At 64.5% G+C, this 17856-nt stretch overlaps 1 protein-coding gene across 6 annotated transcripts in view; it reads left to right on the top strand.

Annotated features, from left to right (window-relative positions):
- The window catches only part of PRKAR1B (protein kinase cAMP-dependent type I regulatory subunit beta), a 119310-nt gene extending 102114 nt beyond the window's left edge, over nt 1-17196 (top strand). For 5 of the 6 annotated variants that reach the window (XM_070231297.1, XM_023655051.2, XM_070231298.1 and 2 more), the window contains 4 exons: nt 5009-5069; nt 7342-7463; nt 15726-15807; nt 15904-17196. In XM_070231297.1, the coding sequence (XP_070087398.1) occupies nt 5009-5069; nt 7342-7463; nt 15726-15807; nt 15904-16076 (438 nt within the window). In that variant the 3' untranslated portion in view covers nt 16077-17196. Of the gene's footprint in view, nt 1-5008; nt 6146-6931; nt 7464-15725; nt 15808-15903 lie in introns of all 6 variants that reach the window. The other variant, XR_011424430.1, reaches the window with a different exon arrangement.
- Nucleotides 17197-17856: the final 660 nt, after the last annotated feature.

Genomic DNA, 17856 nt, shown 5'->3' with positions numbered 1-17856 from the left:
TGTGTCCGCTCCCATAACCTTCTTGGGACCCTTCGGAGCAGGAGTTACGACACCCTCATCGTCCAGACGAGGAAACTGAGGCTCAGAGAGGTGGACAGGTTGCTCGGGGCCTGTGGATCCCACGTGAGGGGCAGGGACGTGAGCCCCGGGCTGAGTTCCCTCAAGATCCAGGCCTCCCGGCTCCCTCCCACCCCGGGGTGTCTGGCGACTCCCTCGACCACGCGCGTGCACAGCGGCCGTGTCCCCCGTGCTCTCTGAGCTTTGGAGAACGCACACCCAGCAGCCGCGATCTGCTCCCGGCTGCACGGCCCGTCCTCGCTCCACTGTCCACCCCGTCCGGCCCCTCCCCGTCCTGGCTCCCAGCTCCCTCCTCCGCCTCCTCCCGCACTCCTGGCATCTGCTCAGACTTGCAAGACAAGGGGCTCTTTTCTCCCCAGACAAGGCCACTGGACTTCAAGTGCTGGCCTCTCGGAGCCCGAGGACTCCTCCCCCCGTCGCTGTGGTCCCTGGACCGGGCGCCAGGGAGGTCCTCCCATCCGAGTGGGCCGGTCGGGGCCGTCGAGCCGGGGCTCAAGTGGCCGCACCGAGCAGCGCGCCGACCAGGCAGTGACAAGGCCCCGTGGCCTCCTTGACTCGGCTCTCACTGCAGCTCCCGAGTGTGGGCGCATTGTGGGGCCTCCGAGCCTCTTTCTGGGACTGGACGTGAATGTGGAGGGTGGTCATGGGAGGAGCAGGGCGCTGGCCAGGCCGTCCCCGCCCCCCGGAGGAGAGAGGACCCGAGCGTGTGAACGAGCGCAGTCTGACCTCGCAGCTCCGGCACAGCCAGAGCGCGTGGTGTGGGCACGATTCTGGAACGGGGCCGTCCCGTCTCAACCCCGACCCCACCATGCTGCGGCCCAGTGGACGGAGCAGGTTACCAGCCCTCTGAGACCCCAGCCCCGTAAAGTGGAGGCGGGGACGTGCCCACCTGAAGGGGCCTGGAAAGGGCTGACCCGCGAGGCACCGTGACCTCGGAGCACGTGGGAGTCCTGGCCGGGCTTCCTGTGGTTGGCCGTTCACAGGGCGGGAATCTGGACAGCGCTTGGGGCCGCCGTGGCCTGGAGCTTGGCGAGCGCCTGACGGCAGAGGTCTCACCCCCATCTCTGAGGCTGGTATCTCTCTGCCTCTCGATGGGAAACAGACAAGCACCCTCCTGGGCTGAGGTGTAGACGGCACCGGCAGAGTGGTGTGGGGTTCAGGGGGCGGGAGGAGAGAAAGTGATGGCAGATCAATCACTCTCCTGATGGAGAAACCGAGGCCCAGAGGGGGCGAGACTGATCTCAGAGAGTGGGGAGTTCTGGGTGGTCTGGGATTGGAACGGGGGGCATGCTGACCCTCTCCTTCAGCCCTCCTGCGGGGTACTCATTGAGGACCACCACCACCACCATCATCATTGTTACCACCACCACCACCGTTGGCACCATCACCACCAGCATCACCATCACCACCACCATCATCATTGTTACCACCACCACCACCATTAGCACCATCACCACTACCATCATCATCATCAGCATCACCATCACCACCATCACCATCAGTGTCATCACCACCATCATCACCATCACCACCATCACCTCCATCATCATCACCATCACCATCACCATCACCATCACCACCACCATCACCATCACCACCACCACCACCACCATCACCACCATCACCACCATCACCATCACCACCATCACCACCATCACTATCACCACTATCACCATCACCACCATCACCACCATCACCACCACCATCACCATCACCACCATCATCATCACCATCACCACCATCACCACCATCACCATCGCTACCATCACCACCATCACCACCACCATCACCATCACCACCATCATCATCACCATCACCATCACCACCATCATCACCATCACCACCACCACCATCACCACCATTATCACCATCACCACCATCATCATCACCATCACCATCACCACCATCACCACCATCATCACCATCACCACCATCACCACCATCATCACCATCACCACCATCATCATCACCATCACCGTCATCACCATCACCACCATCACCACCATCATCACCATCATCACCATCACCACCATCACCACCATCATCATCACCATCACCACCATCATCACCATCACCATCATCACCACCATCATCATCACCATCACCACCATCATCACCATCACCACCATCACCACCATCATCACCATCACCACCATCACCACCATCATCATCAGCATCATCACCACCATCATCATCACCATCACCATCATCACCATCATCATCACCGTCACCATCACCATGAGCAGGAGCAGCGAGATGAGGAACCGTTGTTGGGCCTCTGTCCCACAACGACCCAGTGAGGTGAGGACGTTTCTTGTCTCCATTTCACGGAGACTCAGAGACGTCGTGGACACACCTGAGTCCACGCTTGCCCAGCTCAACGGGTGGGAGCGCCTTCACCTCTCAGGCGGGCAGCCCGAGTGTTCTCTATGCCGAGGCCCTGGGATGCGCGGGGGCGGGGGCTTCCTGGGGGCTTGCTCTTCCCTCCGGTGAGGCGAGGCTCAGCCTGTGTCTCTGGCTGTTGAGGGAGACGCAGGAGCCGGGCGGGGAGGGTGCAGGACCGCCACGCTCCATGCCCCGGGTGGAGGCTGGGAGAGGTCAGCCGTGCCTCCCGGAGCCGGAACAGACGAGGGTGGAAAAGCCTCGGCTTTGGCCCGTGGACGCGGCCGCTGCGACCTGGCAGTGGAGACATTCCTTCCCCTCTTGGCTCGGCTGCATTCTTGTCATAGTTTCCTGGGGACAGGCTGTTGGTGCCAGTGCCTCGTCCCGTCCCTACCCGCTCGCTCCCTTCCCCTGCCCTCCCATCGCTCCTGCGCGCAGGCGGGGCCAGGGGTCTCCTGCCTCCGTGACTGTGCCGGCCCGGACGGGCCCCGGGGGGCTGCTTCTCTCTCTCTCCCCGTCCCCGCAGGGCGGTCCTGCCGGGGTCCCCCGTTTTCCCGTGTGAGAAAGCCGCCTTAAACGGGCTCCTCCGAAAAGAGACAGGAGCAGGCTTTCTCACCAGCTGGACCAGCGTTTGGAGTGTCGACCCACAAGAGCGAGTTGCACCCGACGGTGGGCGGGGGCCTGAGAGAGGGGGTGGGGTGGGCAGCGGCCCTGGAGGCGGACAGGACCAGGTCGGGTCCCCGCTTCACCACGCAGCTCGGTGCAAATGGGGACGCGCTCCTCCAAGGCGCCCGGGGCCCCGCCGCGTGTCCGGAGTCGGCTTCGCTTGTCTTTTCTCTTTTCCCAACTTTTCCTTCTCACGGACGTCGCTTGGTGCCCGACTCCCCGGCTGACGGAGGCCTTTGTGGCGGGAGGAGGGGACGCAGGAAGCAGCCGTGGGCAGGTCCACGTCGTCCTGCGTGTTGGCCAAGCCGGATGAGTGACCCTCCTCCGCCACTGCCCAGCGGTCATCTGGTGGGGGGCCCATTTCTGCGAGGGCCGGCTCCCCTGCTGCTGGTCGGCCCGGGGCCCTGTGGCTCCTGTGCCGACATCCCCGTGGCCAAGGGGTCTGAGAGGGAGCAAGACGGAAGCCCTGATGTCCTTTATAGTCCATCCACGTCAGCCTCAAACCGTCTGTCCTCGATATCCTCTGGGTCACAGTGGCCAGCCCTATTCCGTGTGGGACCCGACTGCACAGAATGTGAATACCAGGGGGTGGGGGTCACGGGGGTCATCACTGAGGCCGGCTGCCACACTGGGTGTAACAGAAATACTCAAAACAGCACTGGCTTCACCCACATGGTTATTTATCACGTTCAAGGACCCTGGAAACAGTCCATCTGGGGCCGGTTGTTCTGTGGGCTCAGAGAACCACCTCCCGTTCTCAAGGGCCCAGCATGGCTGCTGGAGCTCCAGCCACGACCTCCACATCCCAGCTAGCAGGGAGGAAGGAGAGAAGGGCACGCCTTTTCTGTTTAAGGGGATGTTCCGAGATTGCACACACCGTGTCCGTCTGCGTCGCCTGGGTCAGAACGTGGTCCACAGCCCTGCTGGGCCAGGAGGGCGCCTGCTGGGGCCTGTGTTCAGCGTGGTTTTCTCCCTCGGGTGTTGTGGGAATTCACAAAACAGCGCATCGGGGAGGTCGAGGCCCTGGGGAAGCTCTGGGGCTGCAGAGCCTGGTCCGGGTCTTCATTCTGCTCCCCTCATCCCTATGTAGGGCCGTCACTCAGCCCCGCCGAGCCTCAGTTTCCTCCCCTGTGGATGACACCCTCGCCTCCAGGGCTGTAAGCAGACGGACGCGAGTCAGAGCCCCAGAGAGACCCAGCGCTCCGAGCTGAGGGTGTTTTCGTTGTCGCGCTCCCTCCTCCCCTCCCCTCTGCACGCTTGGGGGCCGGCCCGGATCACGGTGGGACTTCGTCCCCATAGAGCTTGTCTCTCATCCTGTTCACACCCAGGTGAACTTGTGGCCCCACCGACTGGTGAGGCCACTTGAATTGAACAAAACCAGGCTCGTGTCCTCCTGTCCGTTCTCTGAACGTGCGCTGGTTGATAACGTCATTGTTGGCCGGGCTGCCACGTACAGTTGTGGAGTTCGTGCACTGTGCAAAGCCATGAGGTGGACGGCGAGGGCTGAAGCCCAGACTGCTTCCCCCGCCCCCCGGGCTGGTGCTGGTGCCCGGAGGTGGGGCCTCGTTCTCATTCTCGGGCCCCCCGCCCGCCGGACCGTGCCCTTGAAGGAGAAGTGCGTTCATCCTGTCCTCGTTTCCGAGTCTGATTTTCGGCATGAATTCCAATTTCCGAGGGACATAAAGGCTGACGGGCCCTGTTCCCCGGGCGTCGGACGCCGTGGCCGCTGTCTCAGACCCTCGGTCATTCGAGGGGCTTCCCGGACGCAGAGTGCCCAGTTTTCCTCTAAGGGTTCAGGGTCATTGGGGGTCGTTGGGAAGTGTTGACGGGACTCAGCCGTGAAGACCCACCTTCTTGTCTCTGTTTTCCTTTCTCCCGACAGGGCAGCACGCTGAGGAAGCGCAAGATGTACGAGGAGTTTCTCAGCAAGGTCTCCATCCTGGGTCAGTGGCTCCCGGCCCCGCGCGCCGTCCGTCCCCACGTGCCCCCCGACCCCCGGCTCGTCCGCGTGTCTCCCGGCGGCCCCAGGCTTTGCACGTTCCCTGCACGGCCGGCAGGTCCGGTGTTGGACGGGATGGGGACACGCACACACACGTGTGCGCCCACACACGCAGCTCCCATCCGTGTGCACGCTGTGCCGGGCTCCCCTCGCCGGCCCGTTTGTTTTTCCCTGAGCCACCCCACCCTTCCTCGTCCCGGGGGCCGAGAAACACGTCACCCACGTTTCCAGTCGCTCCCAGGAGGGTCGACACCACTCTTGCCTACGGGAGTTTTTGCAAATTTGAGGTTCCTTTAACGTACGTGACGCCGTCGTGTTGTCCCGGACCAGCCCTGTCGGGGAGCCGTCGGCGGGCGTCCGCGTCCGTCTTGGGCCAAGGAGCTGAGTTTTCATTTCATTTCGTTTCAATCAATTTAAATATGAACCAGCCCACGTGGCCAGGCCGTAGAGACGTGGGAAGAGCCCACAGCTGCCCTTCCCGCTGAAGCCCGGGGAGGGCGCTAAGGGGCACGGTGCTCATTCCCGATATTCAGGGAGCCTTCCGGAAAAGAATTTAGGTTGCGTTGAAAAACCGCTCGCCCACCGTTCGGTTCCACGTCAAGCTCCTTTTCCTCCTGTCGGATTCCAGCAAAATAAAACTTACGACTTCACGTTGAGAGGGACGAGTCCAGGATCCCGTCCTCACAGGAGTTTTTCTGCTTCCCCTCCCACCGTCCCGCTGTTTGGATCTGCGATCGGAGAGATGACCGGTGTGGAGTTTATCGGTCGACAACGGTTATTTCTGGGCAGTTGTCTTAGCGAGTTTTTCCCTCTTTCTTTAGACTTGGCTCTGTTTCTTGAGTTATTTATAGTCCCTATGGGGGATTTTGCCAAAAACGATAAAGTATTAAGACAAAGTAAATGAGAGGACAGACTCACCCTCCACTCAAAACAGACAGGCGCACGAAGGGGCTTCAGGAGGTGCGTGATCCAGCTGCAGCGGTGGATTCATTTGCCTGGAGGCCGGGTTTTCTGACGAAAGTGAGTGACGTCACCCGGCCAGAGGGGCCCAGCCTGAGGCTCCCGGTCCCTGGAGGAGGGAGAGGTGACGTGGGTGCGGCTCCCGTCTCTGTGGACCGGCCTGTTCTGGGCATCTCATGGGAACGGGGTCCCAGGCTCTGGCCGTCTCTGGCCTTAGTGGTCCTTCCTTTGTGGGCGTCGTGCTTGGACGGACGGGCGGCTGGCAGGCTCGTGAGCCGGTCCAGGATTCTTTGGGGTCTCAGGGGGCGTTTTAGCTCCACACAACACCCCAAACCCGGGACCTTTGCTGGCCTTTAGCATCCCCAGTTCCCTCTGAGCCAGAGCAGAGGGCGGGGTCACCTCCCTGTGTTTGTGCATCCGCCTCTTTCACGGCCCCTGTTGGCATCGGAACCTGGAGGCTCAGAGATGCTCGTTCTTGTAGGAAAAAGACCCCAAACAGTGTGACCCGCCCCAAGTGGCCGAGTCTGGGGTGTTCGCTGACATGCCGGCCGGCTGGGGGCCCCGGGGTCTGAAGGCTGGAGAGCTCTGTCTGCCTCGTCCGGGCCTGTTTCCTAGAAAGCCGGGCTCGCTGACGGGAGTTTCAAAGCAGGAAAACCCCCTCCTAACCCAGATCCAGAATAAATGCTTGGCTGTGTATTTTTAGCAGTCGACCTACATACGTGGCCTCTGACAAGGATAGACCAGAGCAGTGTCTTTTTCCAAAAAAGAGATAGTTAATGAGGCACTCACTATTTTCTTATAAAAGGAGCACATTGTGGGTTTTTTTTTTTTTTTTTCCTTCCTGAGGGTTTGGGACGGATAACGACAGGAAGGGACGGCGCGGAGAGTAGAAAGGATTTGCGGGCGTTAAAGATCAGTCGGCCTGGGAAATAAGTGTTTGGACCTGAAATAGCGGAAGGCATCTCTGCCTCAACGACGCAACAGAAACGCGGTTACCGCTCTCCCAACGGGCGGCTCCCTCCTGTCGTCGGTGACGGAGTCGTCTCGGCTAAGTCGGCACAGACTCGGCGTTCGCCGTTCTCAGGGAAACCAGCGCCGAGCGCGGGCAAGGCTCGCGCTCCAGAGCCCGTCCGTCCGCCTGCTGTGGATGGAGAGGCGGCCGGTCCAGAGACGCTGCTGGGCGGCTCCCTCTCCTCTCGCGGGGCGTCCCGCGGTGGCGCCCGCGCCCTGACTCCCGCCCCTCCCGCCCGCTGCAGAGTCCCTGGAGAAGTGGGAGCGGCTGACGGTGGCCGACGCCCTGGAGCCCGTGCAGTTTGAAGACGGCGAGAAAATCGTGGTCCAGGGGCAGCCGGGGGACGACTTCTTCATCATCACCGAGGTGAGTCCGGCTCGGGCCGCGGGCGGCGGGTGGGGGGCACCGAGCCCCGTGCTCCACACCAGCTTCCGCGCAGGCCCTTCCGGGAGGGCGCGTTTGGGGGGTCTCCTTTCCCTGCAGGAAGGCCCTGGAAGGGTGTGGAGCCCGGCAGGGAACAGCGAGAGGGAGACCGAGGGTCTGGGGCTCATCTGGGGCACCGGGAGGGAGGGGCACCAGGCAGGGTGTCGACAGGGGCCGGCCCTGGGGCTTCACAGTTTGCATTTGGAGCTTGGTCCCTCCCTGTCCATGTCCCAGCCCCGAGCCTGGGACAGAGGCTCTGGGAGGATGCTTGTTGAGCGACTGAATGAATGAATGGTGGTGCACACATGGATGAGCGATAGCGGCCGTCTCCAGCCGGAGCTCCGGAAACACCTCTCAGCCTCATCAGCTGTCACTGAAGTAAACACAGTGATATTATTTTAAACATTTGAATTAACTGTCGATATTTAAAAATCAGGGTATTTCACCTAAAAATGTAGATCTCTTACTTCTCTTTAAAAACCTGGTGTCTGGCCCTTTGGCCCTGGGCCCAGGCGGCTGCCCCTTGGGGGTGCAAGGGCCCCCGTTGGCCTCAGTCCTCACCCAGCTCTCTCGCCCCGTTGGTGGGCTCTGCAGCCGTCGCTGGCGTCTGAGTCTGCAGCCTCGTCCGTACGGTCTTGAAGCCGAGGGAACGAGTAACTCTGGCCGGTCCAGACAACCGTCCGTCGCTCTCTGTGGACCAAGGGCTCCTCCGAGCCGGGTCCACGGCCACGGGTGGAAAAACCGTAAAAATGGGTGTGAAAGGCATCGGCCAGCAAGAGGCCCTCCCAGAATGCACAGGGAAGGAGAAGGGCATCACGTAGTCGGTCACATAATTAATTACCGAATCAGGGCTGGTGTTTTCTGAGCTCAGGATGCACCGGGTGTTGCCTGAAGCCCGTCTGACATGTGGTCTGGCCACGCCCCACGCGGGACAGAGGGCAGAGGGCTGGTCCTTTGCCCAGGGACACGCACGGCAGCAAGTGATGGAGGCTGTGTGTGTGCGCGTGCGAGTCCGAGTGTCCTGGAGCGTGTCCCTGGGATGACGCAGCTTCCTGTGCCTCACGTCCGTCCTCCGTGCCCCCGGCTCACGGTTGGTCAAACACCAGTGTAGCCGTGTCCGTGAAGCTATTTCTCAGATTGTGAGTGACGTTGACATCAGCTGACTTGGAGTCATTCGGGCGGCCCTGCACGGCATGGGTGGGCCTCGTCCGATCAGTCGAAGGCTTTCCTTAAGAGCAAAAAGACCGAGGCCCCCCCCCACCCAGGAAGAGAGGGTTCTGCCTGCACACGGCCTTTGGACTGGGTTGCAGCACCCGCTCTTCCCTGCCGGCCGCCCGGCAGAGTCCAGACCTGTGGCCCCCACAATTGTGGGGGCGACTTCCTTAACGTAAATCGGCCTTTATCCACAGACGCGTCCCGTGGTTCTGTCTCCGGGGAGCCCTGATGATGCACTGCAGCTCGTTGGGGTCCCCCTGCCCGGGCGAGTGTGGGGCCACACCTGCGGGAATGGCTGTCGCCCCCAGGGCACCTCACAGCCTCGAGGCCCCTCAGACGAGGCCGGCCCGGGCGGCGGGTGGGCAGGTGGCAGAGGTGGCGTGCCCCGTGGTCTTCTCCCGGCTGGCAGCTTGGCGCCCCTTCTCTGCTTTCCTGGAGGCGGACAGGACTCAATGTGTCGAGAACGCGCCAGGCCCTGCGCGGTGCGCGGACCGCCCAGCTGTTCATGAGCCGCCTCAGAATTCGCGTCTGGGTCTCGCTGTCCAGGAAACCTTCCGCGGAGGCTCGGGTGGGGCCGGGGCGGGAGCGCGGGGCTGGGCGTCTCGGGTTCCCCGGCTGCGTTCCTCCGTGCGGCCTGGGACCAGCTGGACCCCGGGCTCTGGCTCCCCGTGAAATCCTGAGAGCAACGTTCCCCAGTGGCTCCCGCCGGGCTGCGGGGCTGCGCGGCCTGGGAGGTGTTGCCGTGGAAACACGAGGCGGGATCTACGTCCCCTCTTAGCAAACTCCTGTCGCGAATGTCCGCGATGTGGAAACAACGTCCACACAGCACGTTTCGAAGCCGCTTTTTGGCCGGAACCTCCCGGCCCGTCCCGATGTTCCGACTGAGACTTTTAGGCAGGAGGTGCCCACAGGCCCTGATGCACGCGTCCGTCTTTGCGTGGGATCATTTGTGACAGCCCGTGTGCCCCTACTGTGTGCCGGGCTGAGGCGTCATCATCCCTCGTGCCGGGTGGGCCAACGGCAGACCCCGGGGGGCTCCCTGAGTTTTGAAGGGTGATCGTCCGACCCACTGGCTCTGGGTCCCGTGTGGAGAAGGGGCCGGGCTGGAGCAGGAAGGCTGTGGGTGGCGCAGTGACCTCAAGATGACTGTGGGCGGACCCAGTGGATGGGGAAGATGTGGGCGGGCAGGTGGGGCTGGGTGTTGAGGTGTGAGTAGAAGTTCTCCAGGCGGGGAAGGCAGAGGGAGGATATCCGGATAGATAATGCCTCAAAGGTGCGTGTGGGAGCTCAGAGGCGCGGGGGCAGGAGCACAGGTGTGGCGGGAGCGTGGGTGCTGGGCTTAGGGGAGGAGGAGGCAGCTGGATCACACCCAACCTGACGTCCACATCATAACCTGCAAGGACGGGCACAGCCGCCTCAGGCTCTTGAGGGGCCTGGGAGCCCTGTGTGTTTGTTCCCGTCCTGGGACCCTCCTCGTGAGCCCGTCTGAGTGAAGGAACAGAGATTTCCCGTGTGCCCCCGCCCCCTCACACACACAGCCTCCTCCACTGTCGACACCCCCATCTGATGGTACGTTTGTCACCACTGATGAACCTACACGGACACATCATCATCACCCAGAGTCCACAGTCCACATTAGGGTTCGCTCTCAGTGTCGTGCGTCCTGTGGGTTTGGACAAATGTAGGATGACGTGTGTCCGCTATTATGGTCCCCCCCAGAGTAGCTTCACTGCCCTCAAAGCCCCCTGGGCTCACCTGTTCGTCTCTCCCTCCTCCCCACCGGCAACCGCTCCTCTGTTTACTGTCTCCACAGCTTTGCCTTTTCCAGAATGTCACGGAGTTGGAATCCTACAGACGGAGCCTTTTCAAAATTGGCTTCTGTCACTTAATGATATGCGTTTAAGGTTCCTCCAGGTCTTTTCCTGGCTCGATAGCTCCTTTCATTTTTATTAACGTGAGAATCATTATGAGGGGGCGACGTTCCCCCCAAAAAAGCACGAAGGGCCTCCCCTCCCCCCCCCACCCCGTCCCGCATCCCGTTTCCCACCCGGGTCTCCCACGGCGGCAGATGTGGGATGTTTTTGCCGGGTTCCGGGTCCGGCTCCTCCTGGACGAGATTCCTGGCACCGAGGAGGCCGCGAGGCAGCCTGCGAAGACCGTCGCCATAAAGACGGGTGTTTTTGGCCGGGAAACCCTAACAGATGCGCAGTTTTGGACGAATCAATTTGAGAGGGTGTCGAATTCCGCCCGGCCGCCCACCAGCCGGGAGCCGGGGCCCCCCCTGCGGGTGTCGCTGGCCTCGGTGGGACCAGCGGCTGCGTGCCCCTCGGTTCCCCCCGGAGAAGGCGCCCGGGCGGGGTCAGGCTCTCGGGACCCCCGCCCCCTCGAACCCCGTGAAGCCTGGGAGGGGCTCAAGGGCCCTGTGCCCCGAGGGACAGAGGAGCGTGGGGAGCCCAGCGTGGGGCAGAGCCCACCACCCGCCCCCCAGAACTCTCATCCTGTGAATCTGGAACTCGGTGTGTCAGAATGTCCTTCATTTTCCAGGCTGACTAATATTCCCTGGTGGGGAGGGACCCCGTGTGTTCATCCGCCCAAACCCTCTTGTATCCGCCGATAACGACGGCGATGATGCACCCGGGGGGCGGGGGGGGAGAAGTCCCAGCGTCCAGGGGACCCCGCCCCCCGAATAATCACCTCCCTGATCAGACTCACCTGAGTCACACCAGAAACTTCTATCGCAGTGGGGAAACTGAGGCTGCGAGAAGCAAGGGACCGTGTCCACGGCCGCCCAGCGAGTCAGGGCTGGAGTCCCGGCCCCACAGTGCCCGCCCCTGGCCGGCGTGATGGCTCCGGGCCCTCGGGACATTCTCCATCTGCCTTGTTGGCCTTTAGCGCTCCCGTGAGCTGAAACAGCGCTTCTGGCGAGATCAGTCAGTCAATCAACTACCCAGCTGGGGGAGGTTCCCTTTGCCTCTGGCTCAGCTTCTCCTGCAGGGACCTCGCTCTTGACCTGACTCGCCCGGGGACGGAAGGGGGGAACGCTGAGAAGCCGGACGCCCTGCATGACCTCGGGCCTGGGAGCCCAGGGAGGCGTCCGCACGGTGCACACGGCACCTGGGTTCCGGGACAGTATGTCCCCGGGGTTGTCTGCTCGGGGACCCCAGGGCCCTTGCCCGAGTGCCGTCAGGGGACTCTGGCCTCTGCCAGGCTCGGTACCCGCGCCTCGGGGAGTTAATGGGGCCCTGCGGGCGGAGGCAGGGAACAGCCTTGAGGCGGAGGGAACAGCATGTGCGAGGCCTGGGGGCCTGTCGTCGTGGCCGGAGCTGGTGGCCGAGTGGGGAGGAAGCACCGGGACAGAGGTCCCGAGGGCGGGGGACCCGGGCTTGGTTGTCTGGGATGCAGCGTCCTCCTGGAAGGGGTCCGAATGGAGGTCCGGAGCCCCAGGAGGGCCGGGAGGGGCATGCGGGACAGGTGGGCGCCGTCCTGGGCCCCTCGCTGCCCCCCATTTCCCTGTGGGGGGCTGGGAACCACGGACCTGCGGGGACGGCCGCTTAGGGGGAGGGCCGAGTTCTCTTTGGGGGTGTGCATTCGAGGTGCTGGAGGACCCCAGGGGCACGTGGGGCGGAGGGGGGAGGCGGGGTCAGGGGTGAGAGGTGAGAGGGGGTCGGGGGCCATCTGGGAGGGGAGCCTGGGAGCCTCAGGCAGCACCGTTATCGGATCCCGGAGGGGGAGCCGCCGGGCCGGTCGGGGCTTGTTCTTGCTTTCCGCGCCGTTGAAATGTAACGGACAGGTGTGCACACTCACGCACACGCACGCACACGCACACTCATGCACACGCACACGCGTGCACACACACGCCCGTGCAGACGCTCACGCACATGCACACGCACACGCATATCCATGCAGACGCTGTGCACGCACACCCCCAGCACCCGCCCCCGCCCGCCCCAAGGCTGGAGCAGCTGGTGGGAAGCGCCCGGCCCGGCTGTGCGTCCGGGACCACCCACTGCGGGGTTGTGTGAAGCCTGTGAGTAAACAGCCGGCGGCCTGGGCCCCGGGGGGCTCTTCTCGCCTCCCTCTTCCTGGCGTCTGCGCGGCGGCCTCGGCAGGGCACTCAGGCTCCTTCAGCCCCAACGGGAAAAGCAAATGGGGGACGGGGGCCCAGCAGCCTGACTCGCGGGTGCGGCTGCCAAAGGGCCGAGGGGCACGTCCGGTGCCCCAGACACTCGTGTCCCTCCCGGTCCGGGGTCTCGGGGATGACGGGGTGCCGGGCGTGGGGGACGGGGCCGCAGCGTCTCGCACGCTGGCTGCACGTGGAAGGAAGGCCACACCTGTCGGTGGAAGAACGAGACGCCGTCGAGAAGGGACCTGGGATGAGGTCGTGGTGCCGGGACCCGGCCGTCATGGGGGACGATAGTGGCTGGGGGGGGAGTGGGGCTAAAAACGCTTCTGGTGCCCGTTTGGGAAGACCCTCCCATGCCGCGGGACGCAGCTGGGACGTGACCGGTGAGCGATGGAGAGCCTGTTAGGGCTTTTTCTGGGAGCCGCCCGTGACCCCCACTCACCCCGAGAGGCAGAAGGAGCCCTGGGGGTTGGGGTCTGAGGGCTGGTCCAGAGAGGGCTTGCTCTCCCCACTCGGCACACAGCAGAGCATTTACGGCCGCGATGTACGCGCCCTGGTTCCCCAAATCTGCAGGGGCTCTCGCCGTTGGGGGTGGGGGCAGCGAGGAACCGGGCCGCGGAAGGGCGTTGGGAGCAGAGCAGGAGGTCCAGAGCTGCGGCCTGTGACCGACTGCACGAGCGTCTCTGGTTCCGCACAGAGATGCAAGCCGGTGCGGCCACGTGCTCCCCGCCCCGACATGAGGGCCGTCCCTGGGCCCAGGAGGAGCGTCCGTCCCTGGGCACTTTCCTGTCCCCTGACGGCCACGGCCTGGCTTCAGGGAGACCCGAGACCATGGCTGTCGCTGCCTCAGGACACTTGCAGCCAGAGCGTGCGAATTATCTCCCACGCGGAGGGAACGGGTTTTGCCCCGACAGTCGTTTCTTTAACGATCCCTCGGCGGGACGGTCGGTGGTGTCGCCGCCCTGGGAGCTGGCGGGTGTGGTCTCGCCTGGGCCGGGTGGACGGCTGGCCCGCACACTCCTGTCCTCCCGCTTGTTGAGCGCCCACCTGGGGGCCCGATGTGTGTTCGTCCTCCTGGTGTCCGGCTCGGGAGCGTCTGTCCAGGTGCTGTTTGCACTCGGGCCCGGACGTCCTGAGGGGGGAGTGTCGTCCTTCATCTCGTCCAGCGTGCGGCCCACACGGGGTCGTCCGTGGGCCCAGGAGAAACGCTGCCGCTCGCAGCCTCGGTTCCCCGTTGACCCCAGAGGCGACAGAGCCTGGGACGGGCGACCTGGCTTCGGGGGGCAACGGCGGGTGAGGCCGGACGGTGACGCGTCCCCTGGACGGTCAGCACAGCCGTCCCTGCTCCTCCTGCCGACAGAACCCCGATCCTCAGCCCCGGCCCCCCAACGCTGGCCGCCGTCCCTCCCCAGCAATGGTTCAGGGCGGGCGCGTGACCCGCTGCGGCCAGCGAGGTGTGAGGGACGGTGGCCCGGAGCTTCCACAAGGTTTCCTGCCGATGACGAGAGAGTCGTAGGAGGACAAAGTGGATTCTCTTTTCCCGCCGATGGTGTGAGGGAGGCGTGGTGACTCCCGGAACCCTGGCAGCCACCATGCCACCACGAGGGACCCGAGTGAGGACTGGGAACCCCACTGAGGTCGTCAGAGCAGCGAGCGACAACAAGCCCGGGTCCCTGACGTGTCTCTGAGCTGCTGCGTCGGCCTGCCTTCTGCTTCTGTGGGGTCACAGGTCGCGCCCCTAGTGTCCGTCAGCCGCCTTGGTCGGGTTTCCTGTTCTTTAGCCTGGAGTGTCCGGATGACCCTGTGAACCAGGGCCCTTCGGTTCCACCCCTGGGGGTTCTGAAGAGGAAAACGATCCCATTGTAACATGGGAAGTCGTCTCAAACGGGAATGAAATGCACATAAATTACACGCATCGTGGATGAAAGGCATAAACGTGGAGAGACCCAGGTCAACGCCGTGGGGCGTCGCGAGCGGTTCTCTCTGCCGGGACGTCTGCTCCCACCCCAGCCGCCTGGTCTCTCAGTGGCTGCGGCCCCAGGGCGGTCCCGCTGTGGGGCGGCTTCCGAGCCCACCTTCCCCTCGGCCGTGCCCCCGTGGGCCGTGGAGCCCAGGACGCAGCCTGAGCCGCCACCAGCCCTGGGTCGGGGGACGGCCAGGGCTGTGCTGGCAGGTGGGGCCCAGGGCTCTGTGCCCTCTCTGGGCTCCGGGAGGCACATGTGACCCCCAGGCCCCCACCCCACGGCCTGAGTCTGGGGGCGCCCGGCCCTTGTCTGCCCGGGGGGAGGCGGCCGGCTGTTTGGACAGCACGCTCCGGCCGCCAGATGCCTCATAAACACCCCGGACGCCGGGAGCTGTGAAGGTGGGGGGCGGGGGGGGGGCGCTGCCCGTCGGTGCCCTGAGGTTCCAGCACAGCGGGCACCGGCGGGGTCTCCTGACCCGCGTCCCCCAGACCGTGGCGGGCGGCAGTTACACATTAACGGGCCGGCGCGCGAGGCTGGTCTGGGGGAGCCGTGGGGCAGCGGCCGCTCCACCGTGGCACCAGGTCATCCCTGCCCCACCACCGGCCGAGCCTCTCTGGGTAGGGGGGCCGGGCTCATGTCAGTCATCAAGCGGGTGCCTGCAGACGCCCCGGGCTGGGGGTCGGGAGGGGGGTGACCCCCAGACATCTGCTCCCACCCGCCTGGCGCTCTGGACGCACTCCAGTCCTTGAACGCTGACCAAGGTCGGCCAACCTCTAGAACTCTCCGGCCACCGCCCGGCCCGTGTGCACCCGGGTCCCCACCACGGGGGTGGCGCTGGGCTGGAGGGAAAACGGGGAGCTCAGTGTAGACGGCCCTCCTCACGTGTCCGCTTGGCCTCCACAGGGCACGGCCTCCGTCCTGCAGCGCCGGTCCCCCAACGAGGAGTACATGGAGGTGGGGCGCCTCGGGCCCTCCGACTACTTCGGTGAGTGGGGGGCCCCTCGTGGGGCCGCGGCGTCCCGGGTTTCTGTTCTTTTCCCCCGGAGGGCGGCCAACCCCTGACCCCGCCTGTCGCCCGCAGGGGAGATCGCGCTGCTGCTGAACCGGCCCCGGGCGGCCACCGTGGTGGCTCGGGGGCCGCTCAAGTGCGTGAAGCTGGACCGGCCCCGCTTCGAGCGCGTGCTGGGCCCCTGCTCCGAGATCCTCAAGAGGAGCATCCAGCGTTACAACAGCTTCATCTCCCTGACCGTCTGAGCCCGCCGCCCCCGCCCCGCTTCCGTGTGCCGGCGTCCCGGCCGCGTGGGGACCCCCCTGCCCCCCGGACTCCCGTCTGGAGTGAAACAGTCCCCTCGGGCGTCTCAGACACAGAGGGCGCCCCCGACGCGCCCCAGGCCGTGGGGAGATGCCCGCGCCCCTCACCTCCCTGCTCTCCGTGCTGTGGGCTCGTCTTTGGGGGGCACCCTGGGGTGTGCTCGTCCCCCGTGGCTCAGGGGCCAGGCTGCGCGTCCAAGCCGGCCTGGTCCCTCTTGTCCCTCTTGTCACCCTCCGCTCCGTGCTGGGGGCCCTGTGACGTCCGGCCTCCGGCTCTGAGTGCGAACGTGGGGTGACGACGTCCGGGGGCCCCGCAGGGACCGCAGCTTGGAGCGAGGACGCCCGGGTGGAGCCCGCTGGGCGACGTCTGCCCATCCTGGCCTCACGGTGAAGGGAGGCCCCCACTGGGGTCCTGACTTGGGGGCCGGGGCCGGGCCGGCCGCAGGGGACCCCACACGGGCCCCGGCCTGCGCGTTTGGAGGAGCGGACGTGGGCGGCTGGCTGCGCTCCCCTCTCTCGGAAAGTCCACTCGGCCGGGCCGTGGCGCCCAGGACGGCGAGGAAACGCCACATGAGACGGGACTTTCCGAGATGCGGCGAGCGCCTTTCTGGGTCCCTGTTCCCCCCCGGCGTCGGGTGGGGGTCCCGCACGCCGTCCGCTGCCCGACTTCCTGGGGACGGCGTCTCCCGAGCCGGTGAAGGTGTCAGAACCCGCGTCCCGGGAGCTCGTCCAGCACTCGCGCCTCGGGTCTCCCGACGTCGGAAAACAACACGTCCGCCCGGCCCTGGGCCCCCCGACCCTGGTCGTCCTCGAGTGAACTGCCCCCCAGGCGTGTCCTCAGCCCCTCACCCCTCGAGCTGGACGGGCGGCGTCTGCAGACGGGAGACTCAGACGGGATCGTGCAGTCGCCCCCGTTCCGCCCCTGCCGTGAGCATCCTGTCCCGGGCGACCCCCGCCAGCCCCGCCTTTGCCCGTGGACGTGTCTGTGACGTGTGCACCCCGCCCGTCTGTCGCGATGTTGGGAATGCTGCATGTGCCATTAAACGTGGGTGAAGAACCTTTCCCTCGGGGCTCTCGGTCTGAAATCTTTTTTTTTTTTCTTTTTTGAGGAAGATTGGCCCTGAGCTAACATCTGCTGCCAATCCTCCTCTCTTTGCTGAGGAAGACTGGCTCTGAGCTGACATCCGTGCCCGTCTTCCTCTACTCTATATGTGGGACGCCTGCCACACCCGGGATCCAAATTGGTGAACCCAGCCCCCTCCCCACCCTCTACTTCCTGCCTCTGAATTTGACGACTCCAGGGGCCTCACACAATATTTGTCCTTTTGTGGCTCCTTTCACTCAGTCCAGGGTCCTCAGGGTTCATCCATTGGTAGCAGCTGTCAGAATCTCCTTTTCAGGGCTGAGTAATATTCTAAGCCAGGACTCGGAGGGGGAAGGGGGCGATGAGGGGGTGCACGCCGTTCCACCTTGTGTCCAGACTTGGGGTCAGCCTCTCCTGCTGGGCGGCTGCTCCCAGGATGGCGGCCCTGAGGTCACGTGATGGGCAGATGTCAACGGAGAACAAAACGGGGACCTCAGAGGCCCTGTCGGGGGGCCCGCTTCGGGGGGTCTCATATATCTCCCGTGGCCAGCGTGGGTCCAGGTTCCGGCCTTGCCGTGGGGACGGGGAAGGGCCCACGGGAGCTGGCCCGGCCCCTCCTCTCACGCTGGACGGGGTCCA

Source organism: Equus caballus, chromosome 13 (genome assembly GCF_041296265.1).
Source record: "Equus caballus isolate H_3958 breed thoroughbred chromosome 13, TB-T2T, whole genome shotgun sequence".
Lineage (NCBI taxonomy): Eukaryota > Metazoa > Chordata > Mammalia > Perissodactyla > Equidae > Equus > Equus caballus.
The sequence above is the reverse complement of the archived record's forward strand: the minus strand, read 5'-3'. Positions and strand labels throughout refer to the sequence as shown.